Genomic DNA, 20,281 nt, shown 5'->3' with positions numbered 1-20,281 from the left:
TGGTAGTAGTGCTTTTGCACTTACGTTCTCTTCTTTCCAGAGAGCTGATCAATGTATCCTCGAATAGGCTCTTGTTGTTCTCTGTATTAGTTCCTTCAGCTCCCTTCGGGATTGTTACCTTATTCTCCTCTTTGTTAGGGTCTTCTTTGCTCTTGTCAGAATCCTTCTCTTTATTATTGGATTCTGAGTGTACTTGTATGTGTCCTTTTCTCTGGGATTTTTGTTGTCCAAATGCTTATGGTTCCTCTTTTCCCAAAGTGGTCAGTCTTCGATGAGGTTTATTTCAAGGACCTCTCTGGTCTTTAATTCCCAACTGTGTGTATTGTGGTCCACTCTGTCTCTTGAATATTGGTGGTGATCTCCTTTTCCCAAGGTAATAACACTCCAATTCAAATTATTTCACTCTTGGTGCTTTCTGTATTTCTGGTTACCCCATTAATATAGTTCAACATTAACAACTTGTTTTCCACACTTTAGTCATTTGTACTGGGACGTGTTTTGTTTCTTCTATGAGTCCCTCTTGGCTTCCTGATATTCCCGTTATCCCATTTACCTTCAGTATTGCAGGGGAACGTCTCTGGTGCCCTTAGATACTTGGGATCTTGTCCTTCCTTCGGTTTGCTTCTCGGTTCGCCTTCTGCGATGTCTGTTTTGTGTTCATTTCTGTCTCCTGTTTGGCTTCTCGATACTGCTGTGGGCAATCAGTTTGTTCAGTGCTTCCTCTATGAGGTGGCGTTGGCATCACTGAGAACAGCCTGCCCACCACAATTGTTTTGTGGTTACGCCACCACCATATCTCTGGTCCAGCCGTCTCGGCTGCCTGTTTCTCTAACACGCCAGGCTTCCAGCCCATCCTGCTTCAGCTCAAAGCAGTGTTGAACATAACAGGCTTTGCGGTCCACATCCGCTCTGCCACCTTCAGGTGCTCTGCATAGAGGGGGTTTCACCCATCTGTCTCTGCCTTCCTCTCACTCTCACCGGCCTCCCCATTGGAGATTGTGATTTAACGGGACAGCTCCTCTTTCTCTGTGATAAACGGTATAGGTTTACTTTATCTTCATCTCATTCTTGAAAATAGTAATGATTTGGTGTATTAGATGGTTTCATGTAAGCCATCACTTGAAGGGCGTTTGTCATGGGGACTGGAGTCCCTCACAGGAACGGGAGTCATTGTCTCCAAAGGGGGAGTCTCAGCTGGTGAGGTCCCACTTGCCTCGATCCCTAGGGGTGGTGTGGCAGATTGGGCTCCCCACCCTAGCCTTACAGGAGGTGTGGGGGGTCCACCTTCGGTTCAGGGGAGGGGGGGGCACGGGGGAGGGATGAGATCCCTCGATATGTCACACAATGTAGAACAGAATGGTTGAGTCCTGAGCAAGAAGATTTTTATATATATTTCTTAAATCAACCGTTAAATGTTACCTTATTAGCTTTAAAAGACTGAGTCTCATTACACAAAGTTAAAACAAGATTGACTAAATATTCATACATAAGTATCTTATTTTTCAACACAGTTTATCGACTCATTGTGTTGCTCGTTCTCCATTCCTTTTTGTTAATTCTGTGGTCACAAAACCAGAAAGCATTAAAACCCCAATCCTCTCAAGATTCAAAGCCCTGATACCCACATCCATTTCGTTATAAGCGTGGAATCCTGGTAAAAACAACTGTAAGCTGAAGTTAAATGGAAAACGCGTCTTCAAATTCTACACGCTTTGAACATCTGTAGATTATCCAGCATGCAAACACTTAACTACTTCAGTGTTAAACTTACAGAGTAGGCTATCAACTTAATATCTATTAAAGATCCTAGTAGAACATACTCTAATTGACTCAAACTTGAGTGAATGTAATTCAATCTTATTCAATATGCATTCATTTTGGGGTCAAGGCTGCCAATTTATCCATCCAGTAAAAGTCTGGTTATCTTTTTTCAAGTAGTTTAGCAATTTCTAAGATCACAATTTGTATTTGTGCTACTGTGTCTGTATTTTTTTAAATGTGATGCTACCAGTGAGTTTGAATTACATATGTGAACATTTTTATTAATGCCCAGTCCATCTTTGTTTTACCTTCCCAGTTAAACCATGGACATTGTTGTTTGTAGGTTTGATGCGTTTATTACTAACGTTTTTCACAAAGTTGTTTCATTTTTCCTGTTTGGTTCCCTCTTTTGGGCTCTTCTAATGTGGTGCATTCGTCTTAAAAAAAAGAATTGCCTTATATTTGAGACCCATGGCACTTCATTGTCAGTGGGTTGATGAACACACTAGGGTAAGAGTTTGTAAATTAATGAAACTCCTTTTCCAGTGAAGAGCATGAGATGTCCCTTCCATAATGTGGGATCTGGTAAATCCCTGTTAAGATTGGCAGCATGATGTTATATTAATAAAAGTAGGTTTTTTCAGTTTAAAGTTAGTTTATGGAAGTTGAATCTTCTTCCGGGTCTATGCTGCACGATTATCAAGTCTCTTACATATGAGGAAAGAGTTGAAGCATGTCCCTTTCTTTCAACAGTCTTTGGAACTACATTCTGTCAATTTAATTTTTAGCAAAGGTTTGGAGTGAGTCGAGATTTCTGTTTTAGTCACTGGAGAAGATAGTTCTTACATTAGTAGTTGGCTTAAGTACTGGATTTGCAAATAGTTTCTCATTGAGTTTTTTATGGTTTTACTCTAGAGAAAGGTCCAATTGAGGTATGAGAATTCAGACCATTATGGTGCACTTAACTGGAGTGAAGGTTAAGCAAGGACACATGGACTATTCAGAAGTAAGTAGATTGCTTAATAGAAACAGATGCAGCATAGTTTTTATATTCTAGAATGGTTTATGGAATGAGACATATGTGCTTGTTTTAGCTCCTAGGTTTAGTGGTGTAGGTTGGTATTCTGTTGACCGTCGATTGAGATGGCGAATTTGAATGTAAAACTCCCGATTAAGTTTAGTTTACTATGGCGATTTTAGTTTACAGGACATTAAAAAATATAGTTGGTGATGCAGCTTTTGGAAAGGATGTACATTTATTATATTGTTCCAGCACATTGGAGAAATTGATATACTTGTACACAAAGAAGGTTTGTTTAACCTAAAATGCGTAGAAATGTTGCATGTGTCCAATGACGCCAAAATCTTTGCTAAAGTGCTGATTGTTTGAGATATTTTGCATATACTTGTATAAGTTGTCATTGTTTAAAGTATGATTTGTTATTCTATGATTTTTATATTTTTATGAACTGTGCATTGAAATACCTTAGATAACAAAGTTTACCATTACATGTATTATTGGTTGAGTAATTACCCTCGACAAAGGCCAGTTATTCAATCCATGTTTATTCTGATAGTAATAAGATGATAGTAAAACTAACCTCTGCATTAAAACTAAAAACACATTCTGACAAAAGTAAAGCATTATTACAAAGTATACATTGAACTAGGCTTATTTATTCTATTGCAGATTATAAAGTCTACTCTTTTACAACTAAATTGTTGTTGCCTGATACGCAATACCCGGCTTATTTAACAGTGCAATGCCCAGGTTAATACTAGATCTCGCAAAAAACAAACACAATGTAATAATGTTGGCCTAAATGGATGAAAGTCTCTACCCTTGAGCACCAGAGTAAGATTCCTTACAGGTACATCTATAGGCAGTGAAGAATTATCAATAGACTTTACCTGAGGTGGACGGAAAAAAACATACTGTTGGTCCCTCCTCTATTCCCATTATATTGTTAATGGTTAAATCTAAGGTGTACAAAATTGTCAATCTTTGAACCTTCCTCTTCCACCACTTCTGTTCCACTTCACCCCTCCTCTTTTCTGTCATTTTAGGACACCCTCCTTTGTTTTATTGCCTCGAGCACAAGAAAGTATTCCTTCTCTCAACTCATCCTTCCAGTGTTTGTGAAGTGGTCAGAGACATTTCTATGTTGTGATCATGGCCCTCCCCCCGCACTGCTTGCTGTCGTCACTGTAGCACAGTAGTCTTTTGTTTCTAATCTGAAAGGTGGATAGTCCCATATACCCACCTGGTAGCCAGAGAGGAAATTATCCACATGTGTTCTAGTCCATCACCTTCATCAACGTGATGAGGATTGTGGGCTCTTTGGGTAGACTTCTAGCCCTATTTGGACGACGGCTAAAGAATGGCTTTACCAATTTGGGAATCTTTGAGTGCTATGATGAATTGCTGATGTCTTTCTTTGATTGTAGCTAAGTCCTTCAGGTTTCAACCAAACAGCTGATGATTACTGTGTTCCTTGTAGACATGACTGCAGGTAAGACAATACAGAATCCTGGTTCTCCCAAGGCTTCCCATTGGATTCACTCTTGCCATGGTGTGCTGGTTTCAGGTGTCCTTATATAGGTTGGTCTTTGTTAAGGTGGATCGTAACATCCTGAGGATATATTGCAACCATCTGCAGTCGTCTCATTACCAGTACCAATGAAAAGTCTGCAGTTTACAGAATTCTAAAAGGGTTTGACCTGCAATGGTGGTTTGTTATCCCTTGAAACCCATCAATTTGTAGTTCATGTCTGTTGCCAGATTGAGAGATCTCCATCATTGCACTCCTGATTACGATAGGAAGTCAAATTGGGCACTCTGCAGATCCATGATGTTTAATATGTTCAGAGGACACTCGAAACATCAGTATTCAATAGTTGAAGTTGATACTTGTGGCGTTGAATGCCATTTCTCCTTCGGTGCGGGACAAATACCAGGCCACCGTAATATCACTGCAGTGTTCAACAAAGCAGAGACCCAGCCACTCTTCTAATTAGTACAATTTGGTACTTCAGTTGTGGACTTTAATTCTCTTAAGGTGCTTTGAATTCTGCCAGTTACTTGGTGGGCATTAGGAACATCGTAGTACATTTCCTCAGCCGACTGACCTCTGCTGCCCAGAATTGGGAGTTAAACATTGAAGGGCTTAGTCTTCTGCTCCAATTATGTTTTGGAAACTATGGTAGTTTTATTGGCCTCCAGTGGCATTGCCAACTCCCATGTTTGCCTCATTGACAACCAACTATGCAGGTACGCTCTGCGTTAACTTTCTGATTTGATTAGTAGTGGCATTTTATTTACACCTTCTGCCAATTGCTCCTCATTCTGCATCTGATCAGGTTGCAAAGGAATCTGGAACGGCAGTTAATTTTGCTTGCTTCCGAGTAGCACCAACAGATTCTGGTTCTTAGGGCTCCATAGGATATCCAAGCTTTTTGAAGTTTCTTCTACCTCTGCTGGGAGCCTATTGCTACACCATAGCCCTTCTGAGGAGCTTGTCTATTGCCATTAAGGTAAACGTTGAGGTTCTTCATCTTGCTACAATAGAACTATAAAAGCAGATTTTACCCGCAAGATCTTCGAGATACGTCTGCTTTCATATACTTCACATACGTCCTGTATTGCCTATATAGCCACTTTCAATAGTTATGTGTAATTTAGCATATTCCTTTTGTTAGCTATTTGCACCATATAAATTCATAGCCTATGTGTCTTCTGCAGGAGGTTGTGGTTGTGAATTTAATGGGCTTCTCTTTAACTCCCCCTTCCCGACATCTTTATCTGCAAATGCCGATCAATTTTTTATTTGAATGTGTGCTGCTTCTCAAACCTTTTGGACCCATGGCTTTCCATTGCACCCGATTACTGTCATGAAACCGTATCGTGCTTGAGCTGGCCCATAGAATTATTAAACTGCAGTGGATACCTCTGCAAAACTCAGGGCAGTTTCACATATGGATAAAGTTGGTCTCCTGCCCTTGCCTCCTTTTTGCTAATCAGGTTTTTTTTCAAGTTATCACAATCAGGAAATATTCCATCAAACCTTTTCCTGAATCTTCAGAAGTGAGTATGAACTCCCTGTCTCTTCAGACTGCTCTCAGCCTTCTAAAGAAACTCTAATTTCTTTTCATAGTCGGAGATTCCCTTTATTCTGCTTCAAAGTCTCTAATTGTGGAATTTATTTTGCATTGTCAGGTGGCGTCATTCATTGAACGGTATTCCTCCAAATAGAACCAGGACCTAAGCTGTCCAAAGGAATCCCAGCACATTCAGCTGGATGTCTACAATACCGCCACCTGGGCAAGCACTTCAGACTTTTTATGCAAACATTGTGCACTTGATGTAAGCATGAGGTTAGATTCTTGATTTGGTTAAACCGTCAAAACCTTATTTTCGACAGGTCTCTGCAATGCCTGAGTTACTGATACACTCCTAAAATGGGCTTTTGGTGATTCCGGGATTCTCTCCTAGGTCTGAAGGAAGTGAAGTTGGGGGTATAGGAGTTAAATATATTTTACTTTGTACACCTAGTGCTAAACGCTCCACACCCTCCTGCTGGTTTGGTGTATTACACATGTACCATCCACATCACTTTTTGAATATGCATCGACAGCCGTGAGGAAAGGAACATGCTTGTGCTCAGGGCTTGCAAATTAAAAACTTGGCTGTAGTGAGATCCACCATTATCCCTTCATACTGGGAGGATGTTCTGTTTAATCTGGAGCGTGAGAGGGGAATAAGGCTGAAGTACAAGTATTACTGTACGAGAAACTTAATGTTGCCCACGTCTTCATTAGAATTTTGTGGCAAAATTACTTTAAGTGAAATAATTTCCAATTTTAAATGGATAAGTAGATATGGATTTCAAAAGTGATTTATTTAATTTGGGCGTGGCTGCCATGAGACATGCAGAACAAAGACAATTGTTTGGGTAGCAATTTTCAAAACTAGTATAAATGTATAATGCAGAATTAAAATATAGCACTGGACTCATACGTCCCGTCCCCTTTCCTCCATGCTTGTGGGTGTCCTCCAACATGAGGACGGTACAGGAACCTTTGGCAGTGAAAAATTGAGCTTCCACTTTAAATTTAGTATAGAGATCTGGGGCACGACCTCAGGTGTGGGAATGCCCCGCCGAGGCCCTGCCCACCGGTGCCTCACCCCAGTCCCTTTTTCCGCACAGACGGTGTTGGACCTGGGAGCTGGCACAGAGACTATTTGTTTTAGCTGTCCGCTTGCTCTGTTTTCTTAATCCCTCTTATTTAACTTCCATTCCGTGCCTCGCCTTCCCCTGCGCATGTCGCGGCATGAGAGTCACGAGATGTGCCTCATGTGACCACTCTTTCCCGGTCTCAGACACCCATGCACTCTGTCTTGAGTGTTTGGCGAACAACCACCACTGAGACGCATGTTCGGCTTGCACCACTCTCGGTCAGGACATTGAGGAATCGGTTGTCGCGGTGGAGGGAGATCTTCGACACTTCTCCTCCCCACTGTAAGGACTTTGTCTCCAGGACCTCTCCTCAAGAGAAAGGTAGGCCTTCTGTTCTTCACAGCTCCACAGCGCAGCAACTTCTTCCCCGGGGTTCCCACGGATTGGGGTTTGAGTTCAGGTTCTAGCAGGCCTGAGACCTCTTAAGGCTACCGGCTCACAAGCCGAGGGTCCTGGGGGCTCTTCCGGGTGCTCCGGGGACAGATCTGAGGCCGACCAAGCTGAAGGGGTCGGGGGGCCCTACCAGGCTGTCCTTGGAGGACGATCAAGTTCGTCCTCTTCATCTACCCCAGGATGTGAGGGATTGTCGAGGGCCACCTTCACGAGTCTGTCCTCGGCACGATCCAGCACAGCTAGCAGCACAGGTGCCAAGGGCGTCCAGCCTACCGGAGCTTGCTCCAAGGTCATGAGTCAGGGGAGTACGACTACCGGCTGTCCGGCCGAGGGCTTACAGCCTGCCAGAGGGATCTGAGGTAGATGCCTCTGTTTCAGGTGCAAGACCTAAGCTGTATCCTCCTGTGTCTGGGGCCTCTCCTGGCTCTGTGCCTCTGCACCGTCCCGCCGACGGCATGGTGCAAGGCTTCCAAATGGCAGAGGACCCGCCAGTGATTTCACCCATCGAATGGGTTTTGCAAGATGACCCCAGTCCCCTTCCCTCAGAAAACGACAGCGGATCATATGCTATTGTCTTCTGGTCCCCTCAGGGATACATCTACCCATCCCAGCCTTACGGCTATACGTACCAGGCGCCTCAGCACTTTGGCCAGGAGCACAGCCCAGCATCTCGGAGGGCCGGCGGCTTGCGTGGACTGCTTTTTTTGAGCGCTTCCTCTTCCTTATGCATTCCCCTCAGATGAAGCGGCTCCTGAAGGACATACTGAAGGTCATCCTGTAGGTGGCGCCACCCTGGCCCTCCCCTCTGGGGCACTTCTCCCTTTCCTCCAACAGTGCTGCCCCTCCAGGTCCAGGCCCTACTGGTTGTTCTGACCCCTCCAACTCCTGTACCACCAAAGCCTCCCCCTCAATAGGCGTTGGATCCGCCTGCGGCTCCGGACCTGGAGGGTACCAGCATGCACCTGTGTCCCAGAGCCTGGATTCCCCTCAGTCTTTGAAAAGGGGGGCAGGGGACGATGACGCCCAGGACGATGAACCCTTGGCATGCGTTGAGGCCTTTCATGACTGCCTTCATGGCCTGGCGGATTTCTTGGGATTCCGTCTGCCCAAAGAAGGCACCCTACATCCCCCGGCACCACCCCCCCCAGGAGTCGTGAATGCTATCAGAGGTCTTGTGGAAATGCGCCATGAACCAGTCTAGCGTCCCTCTCCAGGTGGCGGGAAAGGTCTGGAAGAAGCCATGGGCCAATGCCCAAATGAACACGAAGTTGAACAGTAGTTTTAGGCTGATGGACGAGGAACCAATCCTCCGTGTCTCCCACCCGCAACCTCATTCTTCAGTGGTGGCTGCGGCCTCCTTGTATTGTAAACCACAGTCTTCATGGTCTTCCTCCACAGGAGCCACCTCCAGTTGTCTCTCTAAGGAGAACAAAGTCCTCAAGTCATTGTGAAAGCGCTGTTATTCCATCTCAGGACTGCATCTGCGGCAAGCCAACGCAAACGCCCTCTTGGGGGACCTCGGGGATTCCTGCCCGACCTCCCTTCGGACAAGCAAGCGTCCTTCAAGGCCGGTCTGGCAGATGCCCGGCCCATTGCACAGGTTCTCATGGAGTCTTTGGTCTCCCACATTGACACAGCCAGCATAGGGCTGTGCCTTGGGATCAATATGAGAAGAACAGCGTGGATGCACGCCACTAAGTTTTCATCTGATGTGCAGGAACGGATCTGGACCTGCTCTTCGAGGCCGTGGACCTTTTTTCATTCATCAACTGATGATGAGTTGACAAAGAAGGAAACATCCACTCAAACCACCAAGTCCCTGACATCCGGAAAAAAACAGGACAAAAATCCTTCCCTCATCCCAGGGCAGGACTGAGTTGAAGGCCCATGCTTTCTCCGGCTTGAAGGGGTTCCGGGACCGTGGTACACAGAGACCAGACGGGTCGCCCAGCGACAACAGGCGGAAGCAGCAGGGGACTTTGCGCTGGTTTTTCTGCTCCCCCTTCTCTGCCCCTGCCTCGGACTCCATCAAGGTCAGCGAACACAGCTTGCCTGTGGGGGGCTGCTTAGCTTTGTTACAGGACACCTGGAAGCAACTTTTCAGCAACATGTGGATCCTATCCATAGTCTCCACAGGCTTCAGTCTTCCTCTTCCTTTGCCTCTACCATCCTCTCCTCCTCTTCGTCAGATCGGGTCCCCAGCTCTTTTACGGAAGGTCTTTTCGCTCTTGGAGATGTAGTTGATGGAACCGGTGCCACTTGTAGACAGGGGCTCCAGTTACTATTTCAGAATTTTGCGGGTACCCAAGAACAATCAAGTTGACCTGAGGGTTGTCCTGGACCTGTCATTTCTAAATCTGTCTTTACTGCTGGAACGCTTCAAGATGACTGCTCCTGCGCACAAAGCAGAGTCTCTGTGTGCAGGGGACTGGATGTGTTCCCTGGACCTCAAGGATGTGTACCTGCATGTTCCCTTCTACCAGCCGCATTGGAAGCTTCTGCGGTTCACGATTATATCATACCACTTCCAGGACAGGGTGCTGCCCTTCGGCCTGAACTCGACCCCTTTTGTCTTCATGAAGTTACTGAGCTCAGTGTCGGGCCTTCTCCACTTGGAGGGCCGCCATCTGTACCCTTACTTGGACCACTGGCTAGTAAGGGTCTTCCTAGGAGTGTGTTGGAACACTACAGTTCGGCTGGTGTTCCCTCCACCCAAAGAGGCTTCTCTCCCTCGGAAAGGCGGTGGGGCACTTTCTGGCCAACATGACCACCTCGGCAAGGTGTTTCCAGCACATTCTGGGTTTGATGGCCTCCTGCGTGCTCACTGTACAGCACGCTCGCCTCGAGATGAGGTGCTTCTAGCTCCACCTGGCCTTAAATTGGGATCAGGAGATGGGGGTCTCAGCTGGACAGGGTCCCAATACCACTGCTCCTACTGGCCGATCTTCGCTGGTGGCTGATGGATGGCAATGTTTCGGTGGGAGCCCTCTTCGCCCGGCTGGAGCCTTCCCTGGTGGTGACGTCTGACTCCTCTCTTTTGGGGCTGGGGAGGGCTACTCTGGCGGGCTATGCGATTCTTGGAGCATGATCCAGGTTGGAAGTCCTTCATCTGGGCAGCCCAGTTCTGGTCTGGACAGACAATTCTACCACTGTTTACCTGAACAAGCAGGTTGGCATCCCCCCAGCCCCCTCCTCTGCATAGAGGCGGTATCGATCTGGGAATGGGCCCTGTCGGAGAGGATTTGGATTTCAGCAGTTGACCTCCCGGGGGATAGCAATGCAGGGCGGACCTGCTGAGCCATTTGGGGCTCATCACCTACTAGTGGGAGATGCACAACGACTCATTGTTGCCCCCGTTCAAGCGTTGGAGGTTCGCAAACCTGGATTTGTTCCCATCCCCTCTGAAGACTGAATTCCAAGTGCCCCCAGTTTGCTTCATGGGCAAGATGGGGTTGGGGGGGGTCTCTGGGAGATGCCTTCCAGACATGTTGCCACTGCCGCAGGTGTTAAACATTCCCGCCCACCCCTCTGCTCCAATGGACTCTCTGCAGGTTTTGGGCTTTGGTGGGTTGCAGCCTCATCCTAATTGCCCGCCCACTGGCCGTTGGTTTTTTGATCTGCTGCTGCAGATGGGCCTCCAGGGTCCGATCCACCTGCAGATATCCAGTAGGGGATTCCTGATGTGTAAAATCTGGACCCGGCAAAGCTGGTACTGGCGGCCTGGTTCCTGACCAGCTGAGGCTTCAACTTGTGAAATGTTCAGATTACAACTGGGACATCCAGCAGGCAAGGAGCCTTTGTGACTTGGTCCTGGCGTAAGAGTAAATGGACTAGGTTCTGCCATTGGGCTCGTGACAAGGGGCTGCACCCTGTCCTCTGTATGAAATACTGCCTTTTTCAGCACAACTGGCTCGTTGTGGTGTTCAAGTGGATACTTGCCACACTTATGTGGCAGCCATTGGGGCTTAAAAGAATTGCCCTGCGTATGTGTTTTCCGCGGCCAACCAGTTGGTCAAGGAGTTGTCTAGTGTTTTTCTGCCAGTGCATAGGCTGCACCCAGTTTGGGACCTCAATGTGGTTCTTGCAGCTTTGCAGCGCAAGCCTTTCGAGCCGATGGCCTCTGTGGACATCCGCTTGGTGACACTAAAGACAGTTTTACTGGTGGCTCTCACCTCAGCGCGCAGGGTTAGTGAACTACAGGCATTGCCCTCATGCAAACCCTTCACTAGTTTTCACGACGACAAGGTCATCTTGCGCAATCGCCCACGCTTATAGCCCAAAGTGGTCTCTCCATCTCATCTGAATCAGATGTGCCTGCCAGTGTTCTTCCCTAACCCGCAGTCTGAGGCAGAGAGGGCCCTGCATTCCTTGGACCTCCAATTTTATCTCTCAGACGAAATCCTTCAGGAAGTCTGAGGCATTGTTTGGGACTTTTAGGGGCTCCTCCCCCGGCTCTCAGGCTTCCAAGGCTTCCATTGCTGGTTGCATGGTCTAGGCCATTTCGGAGGTGTATACTGCCATGGGCACACCTGTTGCTGAAAGGATTCATGCCCATGCGGTCAGAGCTAAGGTCACGGCCGTCGTATTTGAGAGACCGGCTTCATCAGCCAGGTGGCTACTTGTACCACTCGGTCGGCCTTCTGTAAGCAATACTCGCTGGACACCAGCTCCGGCGCGATGCAGAGTTTGGTTCGGCGATTCTGAAGAACCTTTTTGCTTTGTCCTAGATATGATGCAGGTTATCACAGCTCCACCCTATGTTCTTGTTCGGTGGAATCACCCACAAAGATGAAGGAAAGAGGACTGGATGTATGAGTAATTCAAGTTACTCACCGTAGTGACTGGAGTACTCCTAGTCCATAGTCCCTTTTCCTCCATACGTCCCACCTGCCTTCCCGTTAGTATGCCAATTGCCAAAGGGTAATAAGCGTAGCCAGGTATTTAAGCGTCCAATGTGTTCAAAGGGGACTGAGGTGAGGCGCTGGAAGGCGGGCATAGGCAGGACGTTCCCATGCTTGAGGCCGCACGTCTTTGACATAATAAATTTAAAGGGGAAGCTCAATTTTTCGCTGCCAAAGGTTCAGTTACTGTGCCCATGTCAAGGGATGCCCACAAGGATGGAGGAAAGGGAACTGTGGACTACGAGTATTCTAGTCACTACGGTGAGTAACGTTCCTTTTTTCATTAAATTGAAGTTTGCAACAAGGGAAACTTTCCATTAATCTTCTGTTTGGTCAAATGTAATTTTTAGAACATTTTCAGCTACAAATTCATAGAGGGTATGTTTTGCTATCCTGACATGACACTGTGAACATAATATATAATGCTTGAGTGGAGATCAATTTTCATGATCAGTAAGTGTATAGTTGCCTTAACCAAATAGTCTAATTCTGGAAATGATCAAACTTGTGTATGTTAAAATGAGAATTTCTCCTTCTTTTTTTTAGATGTTTTAAAATCATAAGTGCTGATGGTGAAGCTAAGATATTTAGACCAAGAGATCGCGATGATATGGTAAAGAGAGTGATTGAACCAATGGCCAGTGAGGGGCTTAGAACAATATGTCTGGCATATAGAGATTTCCCAGTTGGAGAACATGAACCTGAATGGGATAACGAAAACGAAATTCTCAGTGGTCTTACGTGTATCGGTGTTGTAGGAATTGAAGATCCTGTTAGACCAGAGGTAATTAATGCTTTGCATTTATACAAATATATATGTACACATATATATTTGCTAATTTCTTTGTCATTCTTTTGGCAGTTAAAGTTATTTGAAACCTTTTCTACTTGTTATCGTGCCTTTGGAACAGTTAATGAATCCTCTCTTCCCCCTTCACACTATCAGTCTTCTGTTCTTTACATTCTTTTTTCCGTCACGTTTTCAATCAAGTGTTTGTGTTACAGTTCTCCCTATTTGTAAAAGATTATTTTATATCCTACTACCCAAAATAAATAAGAGATTTAATTTTCACATGCTGATAAAACATGCCCTACTTGACAAAATAACCTTTGCGGGTCACCATTATTTTTGTGTCCTGTTTTAGCCCCTTTGAGCACAAGTTCGATTATGCAATGCAAAAGCTAAGGTGGCCATCTTACATTTTTTTTATGCACTGAGGCAGGAACTTGGCTCAACTATTCAGCATCTGAAGAACAATATCTCTCCTTTGTTGTGGTCTTTAACCCATTTGTGCCCACAATGATAAATTGGCTATTTGTTTTGTTCATTCTAGTTTTTATATTCTGTAAAGTATTTTATTTACATTAATATTTTTGACATTGCGATTTGTATTCAACAGTGCATTTTGTTAACTTTGTACCTGTTGAAATGCTCTGTCATTTCAGTCTCCTAGAATATAGATTAATTCACATTCTTCTTGGCCTACAAGCATGTAAACTACAGGACAGCATTTGTCAGGGCCAAGCTGTCCCTATAGAAGATTGTAGAGGTTCTAGACCTAAACACAGAGGTTACAATCAAGATGCCAGCTCGGATGGGAACAGGAGTGTGGAAGATTGAGAAGGGCTTCTCTTGGAAGAGAACTGATCCCCCATTCTTAACCTTGCATGGTAGAGGGTGAACATAATCAATCACCAAAACATGGAAAACTGTAATGTTTCCGGATCAGAAATTAGAGAATCTGTTAGTGTTTTATGAAAACAATATTGGGAAATGCTATATAATCAAGAGGTACAATTATTTTTCTCTTAATATATCATGATGCACAAATCATGGGGTCTCCTAGTTGACGAGAAATTAGTTTTAGTAGAGATGCATGACTCCTTGTTGCCCCCGTTCCAGCGTTGGGGGTTCACAAACCTGGATTTGTTCCCATCCCCTCTGAAGACTGCATTCCAAGTGCCCCCAGTTTTGAGATTTTGAGGAAACCACTACCTGATTTAGAAACTGTAACAAATTGGTTGTGTGTGTAAAATCCTGGATTTTTAAGGTTGCATCCAATAAAGGCTGCTGTTTAGACCCATTTGGAACAGCCTTCAACGTGTGGGAAAGACAGATTTCGGGGGAATTTTACTCCCCTCCCACCTCCAAAATCCCTTCTTAGAACCCCTTCAACTTCCGTCCCTACTTTTCTCCCACATTGGCAGGAATGAATGGCTATTGTGGTGGTTCAATCCCCCACAACCCCACCCTTTCACTTCTCCTGCCCCTCAACAAACATTGCCCCAAAACACACACAGATTCACAAACCTGCATTCATCCCTGCCACAAACATTGCACGATCACCCATTCCAAATACACACACAAATGTAAATAAACACACCCCGGCACTAAATACTGCGCTCCTGCCTCCGCAAACACACACACACCTGCTCTCCATGTGTCTGGGCCACTGAGGGAAAAGCCTGTAACTCCCTGGGCAAAATTGTGTCACGTGGGCCTGGGATTGCACTCTGTGGCCAAGAGGTATGCAGACAATTTGGTGCAATCTTTTTGCCTGCGACCAATGGATTGCGGGGAAAAGATTGTATACGAACAAAATCGGTAAATTGCTTCACCAAAACCCTTGAGTGATGGAGCTTTGTAATGGCGGCTAAACCTTTTTCTCTAAAAACGTATTTAAAAATATATACAGGTTAAGGCTCAGAGAATTGGACCGACCCAGTGAAAGATCTGGGAATGACTCACATTGTACAGTATCTAGTGTGTTACCGATTATGGATATAAAGTAATCATTGAAATCATTATTTATCCTTAATTGAAATATGTTCTGCTAGTTAATTGATGGCTAAATGAACATGATTGTGTAGAAAAGTAGTTTTAGACTTTAATATTGCTTTCTTGTAGAACTTAAGAGCCCAATGGACCGCTATCCTAAGTGCAGGCTTTCTTTATCCTCACCACACATTCTCCTCCTTTCTGTAAGGTTGTTTGAGGAGCTATAAATCTGGGGAGTACAAAATATTAGAGATTTATTTTGGCAAAGATGTTGCAAGAGGAACACAACCTTCTATCAGTCTGTGAAGTGGCCTGGCATTGATCCTAAAATTACTCTCAAGTGATGTATTCATTACGAGAAGGCCAAGAGGGGGTAAGACTTTATTTGCAGTCATGCCTCAGTTTCAAAACTAGTTGATTCAGTGTAAGGAACAATCCTCTTGTGGACTCACACCAGCATCTACTTCCACAAAATCTGCTTCCAACTCTAAGGTTCTGAACATAACCAAACTAAGTGTTTTGAATGGTTTCTCATAGTTAGCAACAGGATCTTCAGTCTTTTATGAACTTCAGTTGTCTCTCCTCAGGTTCTCTCTTTATTCTTAAATCTCGCGCTGATTTCAGGTTCTTCTTGGGATTCTTTCAGGTCTCACCACAACCTTTACATCTCTCAAGTTCTCAGATGCCTTCCTTGGTAGATCCTCCAGGAGTTCTTACTGGTCTGCCCTCCACAGGCCTCTGGTCAGCCCAAGTTCTTTGCGCCTCTTTATGGCTTCTTGATTCTCTTAATACCTCATTCCTCTGAGGTCTCTCCACAACCTCAGATTCTGTCAACCTTTTTATGGGTTATTTTTGTTTGGTTGGGATACGATCTGGATAAAGGAACCAATCATTCCTAGAAACCGTACATGTAAACTGCCTGTGTATTTTTAACTACTTTATCACTACACCTTCCTCGATCTGTGGCCTTTGCCGGAGACTTGTATTGCTGCATTTGACGTTATGCAGTCCATTTTTGGTAGAATGGGTTATCTGCTTCAACCTTAATCCAGGATAGCCACAATAATGTTGCTGTAAATTGGGCTGCTTGTATTCGTATGACTAGATTTGTCTGTTGATTACAAACTGTGATGATCAAATACTAGCAATTTGACCAGTTCACTCTATCACAAGAGCATAGTTTTCAATAGTTGCAGAGTAGCCAGCTCATCAATCTTAGGTTTGTCCCATATCTATCTTGCTAAATTAGGTCAAGAGCATTGATGGACAAAATAAAAAAGGTTGTCTGAAACGCAATCCTGCCTTACATCTTATGTGCCAGAGAAACACTGAATGCATATGGACCCGTATTGCCAAACTTGGAGGCAGTGTTCTTGCAATATAAAGCTACTGTGCATTTTATTAAACCTGAGGGAACACTAAATCTACCCATAATTTGCAAGAATGTGTTTAAAATGCGATTAAGACTTGCAGTATGGTTTACATTTTGTGTGATTATGTCAGGTTTATAACTGCTTGGCAAAATATAATGTGTGTTTTACGAGTACAAGCATGCGATGGATGTTCTTTCTGACTTATCAAGACATTTTTGGTGTTTTTAGATTTGTATTCCATCAGAACTTTGTACTGGGGAGGACATGAAGGGCTATTTCCCTTAGCCTACACTTTTTATTCTTAAGGATATGTGCTTTGTTACCTTGCTTTATGGAGGTTTTACACTGTCAAAGGTCTGTGTATGAGCACTTGATTGTTGTGAACTTTGGAGGTTTTTAATCTATTTACTGCCATGCATTTGTTTCCATTTTTTTTTTAATTCTAAAACGAAGCTGGGGAATGTTTACCAACGTTTTTTGGTATGTTCTGTGATGAATCTGATGTTATCATTACTCCTTTCCTGGCGGTAGCCGGCTCCCATGTGGCCAGGAGACTGCAGTCGCTACCTGATCCTGACCCTGGCAGCTGTTATGAGGGATGAGCCCGGGACTCCCATAACATTATGTGAAAAAAGAGAAAGGCGAGGCATGCACTGCAGTTCCCAGTCAAATATATCAATTGCAAGTAGTAACTGGGTTAAATACCAAAATTCAACAAGTATTAACAGGGTTGAATCCCTTCTGCTGCAGAGGCAGCAGCACCGGGGTTACTGTGCCCCACTTTAGAGAGCCATATTGATTTTCTCCCCTCCCCCAAATTTGGGAAAGACGTGTGCATTAGGAGGGGTGTTGGTTCCTGGTTACCTGATTTGGTAACATGTTAACACTACAACTACCAGAATCCCTAGAGACTGAAAGAGCAACTAATTGTTAACACCTGGTTATAAATACAGCCTCCCTGATGATTGATTGTGACAAGAAAGTGCTAGGAGGAGAAGATCAACAGAGCAGCTGAACAGCTGATGGGATCCAACCCTGTTAATACTTGTTCAATTTTTGGAATTCAAACCTGTTAATACTTGTTAATTTGTTTTTGGGATCTAACACAGTTACTTTTTGTATCAGGTGTATTTTGACTGGGAACTGGAGTGTGCACCCTGCCATCCCCTTTTTTTCTTACAATATATAAGAAACCAGGTATTTTAGCCAAGAAGGCTACAAGACAGACCCACCAAAGGTGGGTGAGTGAGCAGGAGCTCACGCCCGAACAGCTCTGGCAGAAGAATATACCAGGCAGCTAAATGTTTGTGCATTCAAGAGAAACCCTGGCAGGAGAGTATATCAGGCAGTTCCAAGTGCAAGATTACAGAAAGCCCTGGTAGGAGGGAACTCGAGGCAAATTGCAAGTGTGTATTTTAGGAACCCCTGGAAGGAGAATGCACCAGGCAGTTTCAAGGGTGTAAAGAAAGCCCTGGTAGGCGAACCCACCAGGTAAGTTGAAAGTAAATGGAATGGATGAAATAGCCAGTAGGCCGTGTTGGTCTTGGACGAGAACACCAAAGATCCTGGCCGGAGAGTACAGCAGGTATAACAACCACACACACAAGAAAATCAGCTTAAAGCTAACTTTTGTTGTTGACCCAAGGGAACGTCCAGAACTGTTATTTAGAACATGAGAACGACCAAGAATCCAGGGGTAGGGAAGAGCCCACTGCAGCAAGGAAATATAGCAATAACAAACTTTTTGTGGAAATAATTTTTTTTATATACTTTAGCAAACACTGAAGGCCAAAGACATAATCATTTTCAATTTTAGAATTCCTTTGTTTAGAATGTGCGGGTCAGAATAGTACTTTGGACACAGGACGGTTTTGTTTTAGACATTCTGACACTGACAGATCCTTAGTTTTTAGTTTAGGTAGGGAAGCTCCACTAGTGCAGGGACTGCAAGGCCTTTTCCCCAACCCCTTTTGTATTCTCATAAATGTCTTTAGCCAAAATCATGTCCAACCTGTGGCCAAGTATCATTCCTGACTCCTCATAGTTCCTTTTTAATAGATCACTGGGTTTAAGCTACATGTGCCATCATGCATTGCTCATGCTTGGTAATATTTACTGACCACTGTCAGAGATACTGAACTTTGATCTTCTGACCACTACAATTGGTCTCTACTTCTGTTTGGTGCTGTCACTTTCAGTTCTCATCTACCTTCTGCCTTGGAACCAAATCTCAACTCAATTCCTCATGATTCCACACCTCTGCATCCAATGGCGAGGGGAGAGAATTAGCCATGGGTAGAGGTGCAAGCTGCTCTGGTTCGGAGTCTCACTGATGCTGGTTTTCTTCTTCTCATGGGCACCTTGGTTTGCTGTAAGGAAGCTTCTCTTCTGCATTTTGGCCAGCAAACTCTCGTCACCGTTGTAGCATTTTCTGCTCAGTAGCCTTTGCCAGCTTCAGTACGTGGCACCTCCATCCTTGCAATTCGTTTGGACGTCCTCTCTCCTCCAGGCCAACATGCACAGTGTGTATCCACTACTGGCCAACACTGCTTTTCCGAGGGGCTGCACCTTCACAAGTGACTTTAAGCTGTATTACAAACATACATCTGCCCTTTTATTATACTGTTAGTTAGGTAGTCTGGCATTGATCATAAATCGAATGCTCTGCAGATACCCCTTCATCCAGTTGGTGGATGACTTTAAGAACGAGGTGAGAAAGATTTTCCTTCGTTGGCACACTATTGCATTTTAGGTATTCTAGGTTTAAAATGTGCTCTAAAGCATAATGAGTGAGTAGCTTGACTGTCCTTGATGGAACAGGTGACGCTGATGGATGCTCTCATTAAAGCTGAATTTGATGCAGCGTTCCGGACATCTCGGCACTAATGCCCATTGTGCTTTTACTATTGCAGTTAACAAGCGCAAGCATAGTATGTTCCATTTTAAATCTACCTGAGCAGTCATGGGAGTAGGCTGTGAGTACACAGGTAGGGCATATTGACAGTACAAAAACCTACCTGGGCAGTCTGGGGTATTGGCTGTGGGGGTGCTCTGTGCTGGTGGTGGTCTTTGAATGTGGCTTTCAATGAGTATGCCAAGTGGGCATTCCAAGAGTTAGAATTACGTTTTCTGAAACCAGCCTGACAGCCCTACCGGTCAGTATGGACCCTGAAATCCAAGCTAAAGGCCTGAATGTAGCAAAAGCATTTAACAAGTCCCACGGTTGGGGTGTCCATAAAATCTTTCTTCCCCAATGTTGGGTTCAATTGGGCAACTTGTGTCTGGGGATAGAGGAATCTGCCTGGGGGGTTGCAGGGAATTGCTCTGGTGATGCAGCAAAGCTGGGGTGCAGTTGAGGAGTGGCGGGGACAGATTGAAGTACTGGGCCACAATTGCCAGGAGCGGGCTTTATGAAGATTAGGGCAGGACTGGCGGGGGAGCTCACATGGACCATCCAGCCGTGACCATGAGGATTATACGAGGTTCCCTTGCAGCAATTTGCTCGACGCCCATTTCTTTTTTAACTTTTTCTTTTATATTTGTATTTATTTATAACACATTTGACCACAAATAAATTCTGGGGAGACTTCCCGCAGCCCCTTGCCACCCCTCATCCCCCCACCTTAACAAATGCCTGAACCCAAAACCCATCTACATTTGCAGTGAAATGTGTTTTTAAAATAGATGGGCCTGCGAGGAAATGGGCATGGACGGAGCAGGAGTGCTGCGGAGAGTGGCCTGCCTGCCCACAGAGGGGAGGGCCATCTATACAGGCGTGATAGCTCGGTGATCCACTAATGGCCGCCCTGCCTTCACCTGTAGAAGGGTATAAAGGGA

General features: G+C 44.9%; 1 protein-coding gene across 6 annotated transcripts in view; it reads left to right on the top strand.

The window, feature by feature from the left end:
- The window catches only part of ATP2B1 (ATPase plasma membrane Ca2+ transporting 1), a 551,789-nt gene that overhangs the window by 404,432 nt on the left and 127,076 nt on the right, over positions 1-20,281 (top strand). For all 6 annotated transcript variants that reach the window (XM_069628007.1, XM_069628002.1, XM_069628005.1 and 3 more), the window contains exon 12: positions 12,839-13,076. In XM_069628007.1, coding sequence (XP_069484108.1) covers positions 12,839-13,076 — 238 coding nt within the window. The remainder of the gene's footprint in view (positions 1-12,838; positions 13,077-20,281) is intronic.

The sequence above is a fragment of the Ambystoma mexicanum genome, chromosome 12 (genome assembly GCF_040938575.1).
Source record: "Ambystoma mexicanum isolate Mex_15411 chromosome 12, UKY_AmexF1_1, whole genome shotgun sequence".
In the NCBI taxonomy this organism is placed as follows: Eukaryota; Metazoa; Chordata; class Amphibia; order Caudata; family Ambystomatidae; genus Ambystoma; species Ambystoma mexicanum.
Note: the sequence above shows the minus strand (reverse complement) of the source record. Positions and strands in the feature narration are given on the sequence as shown.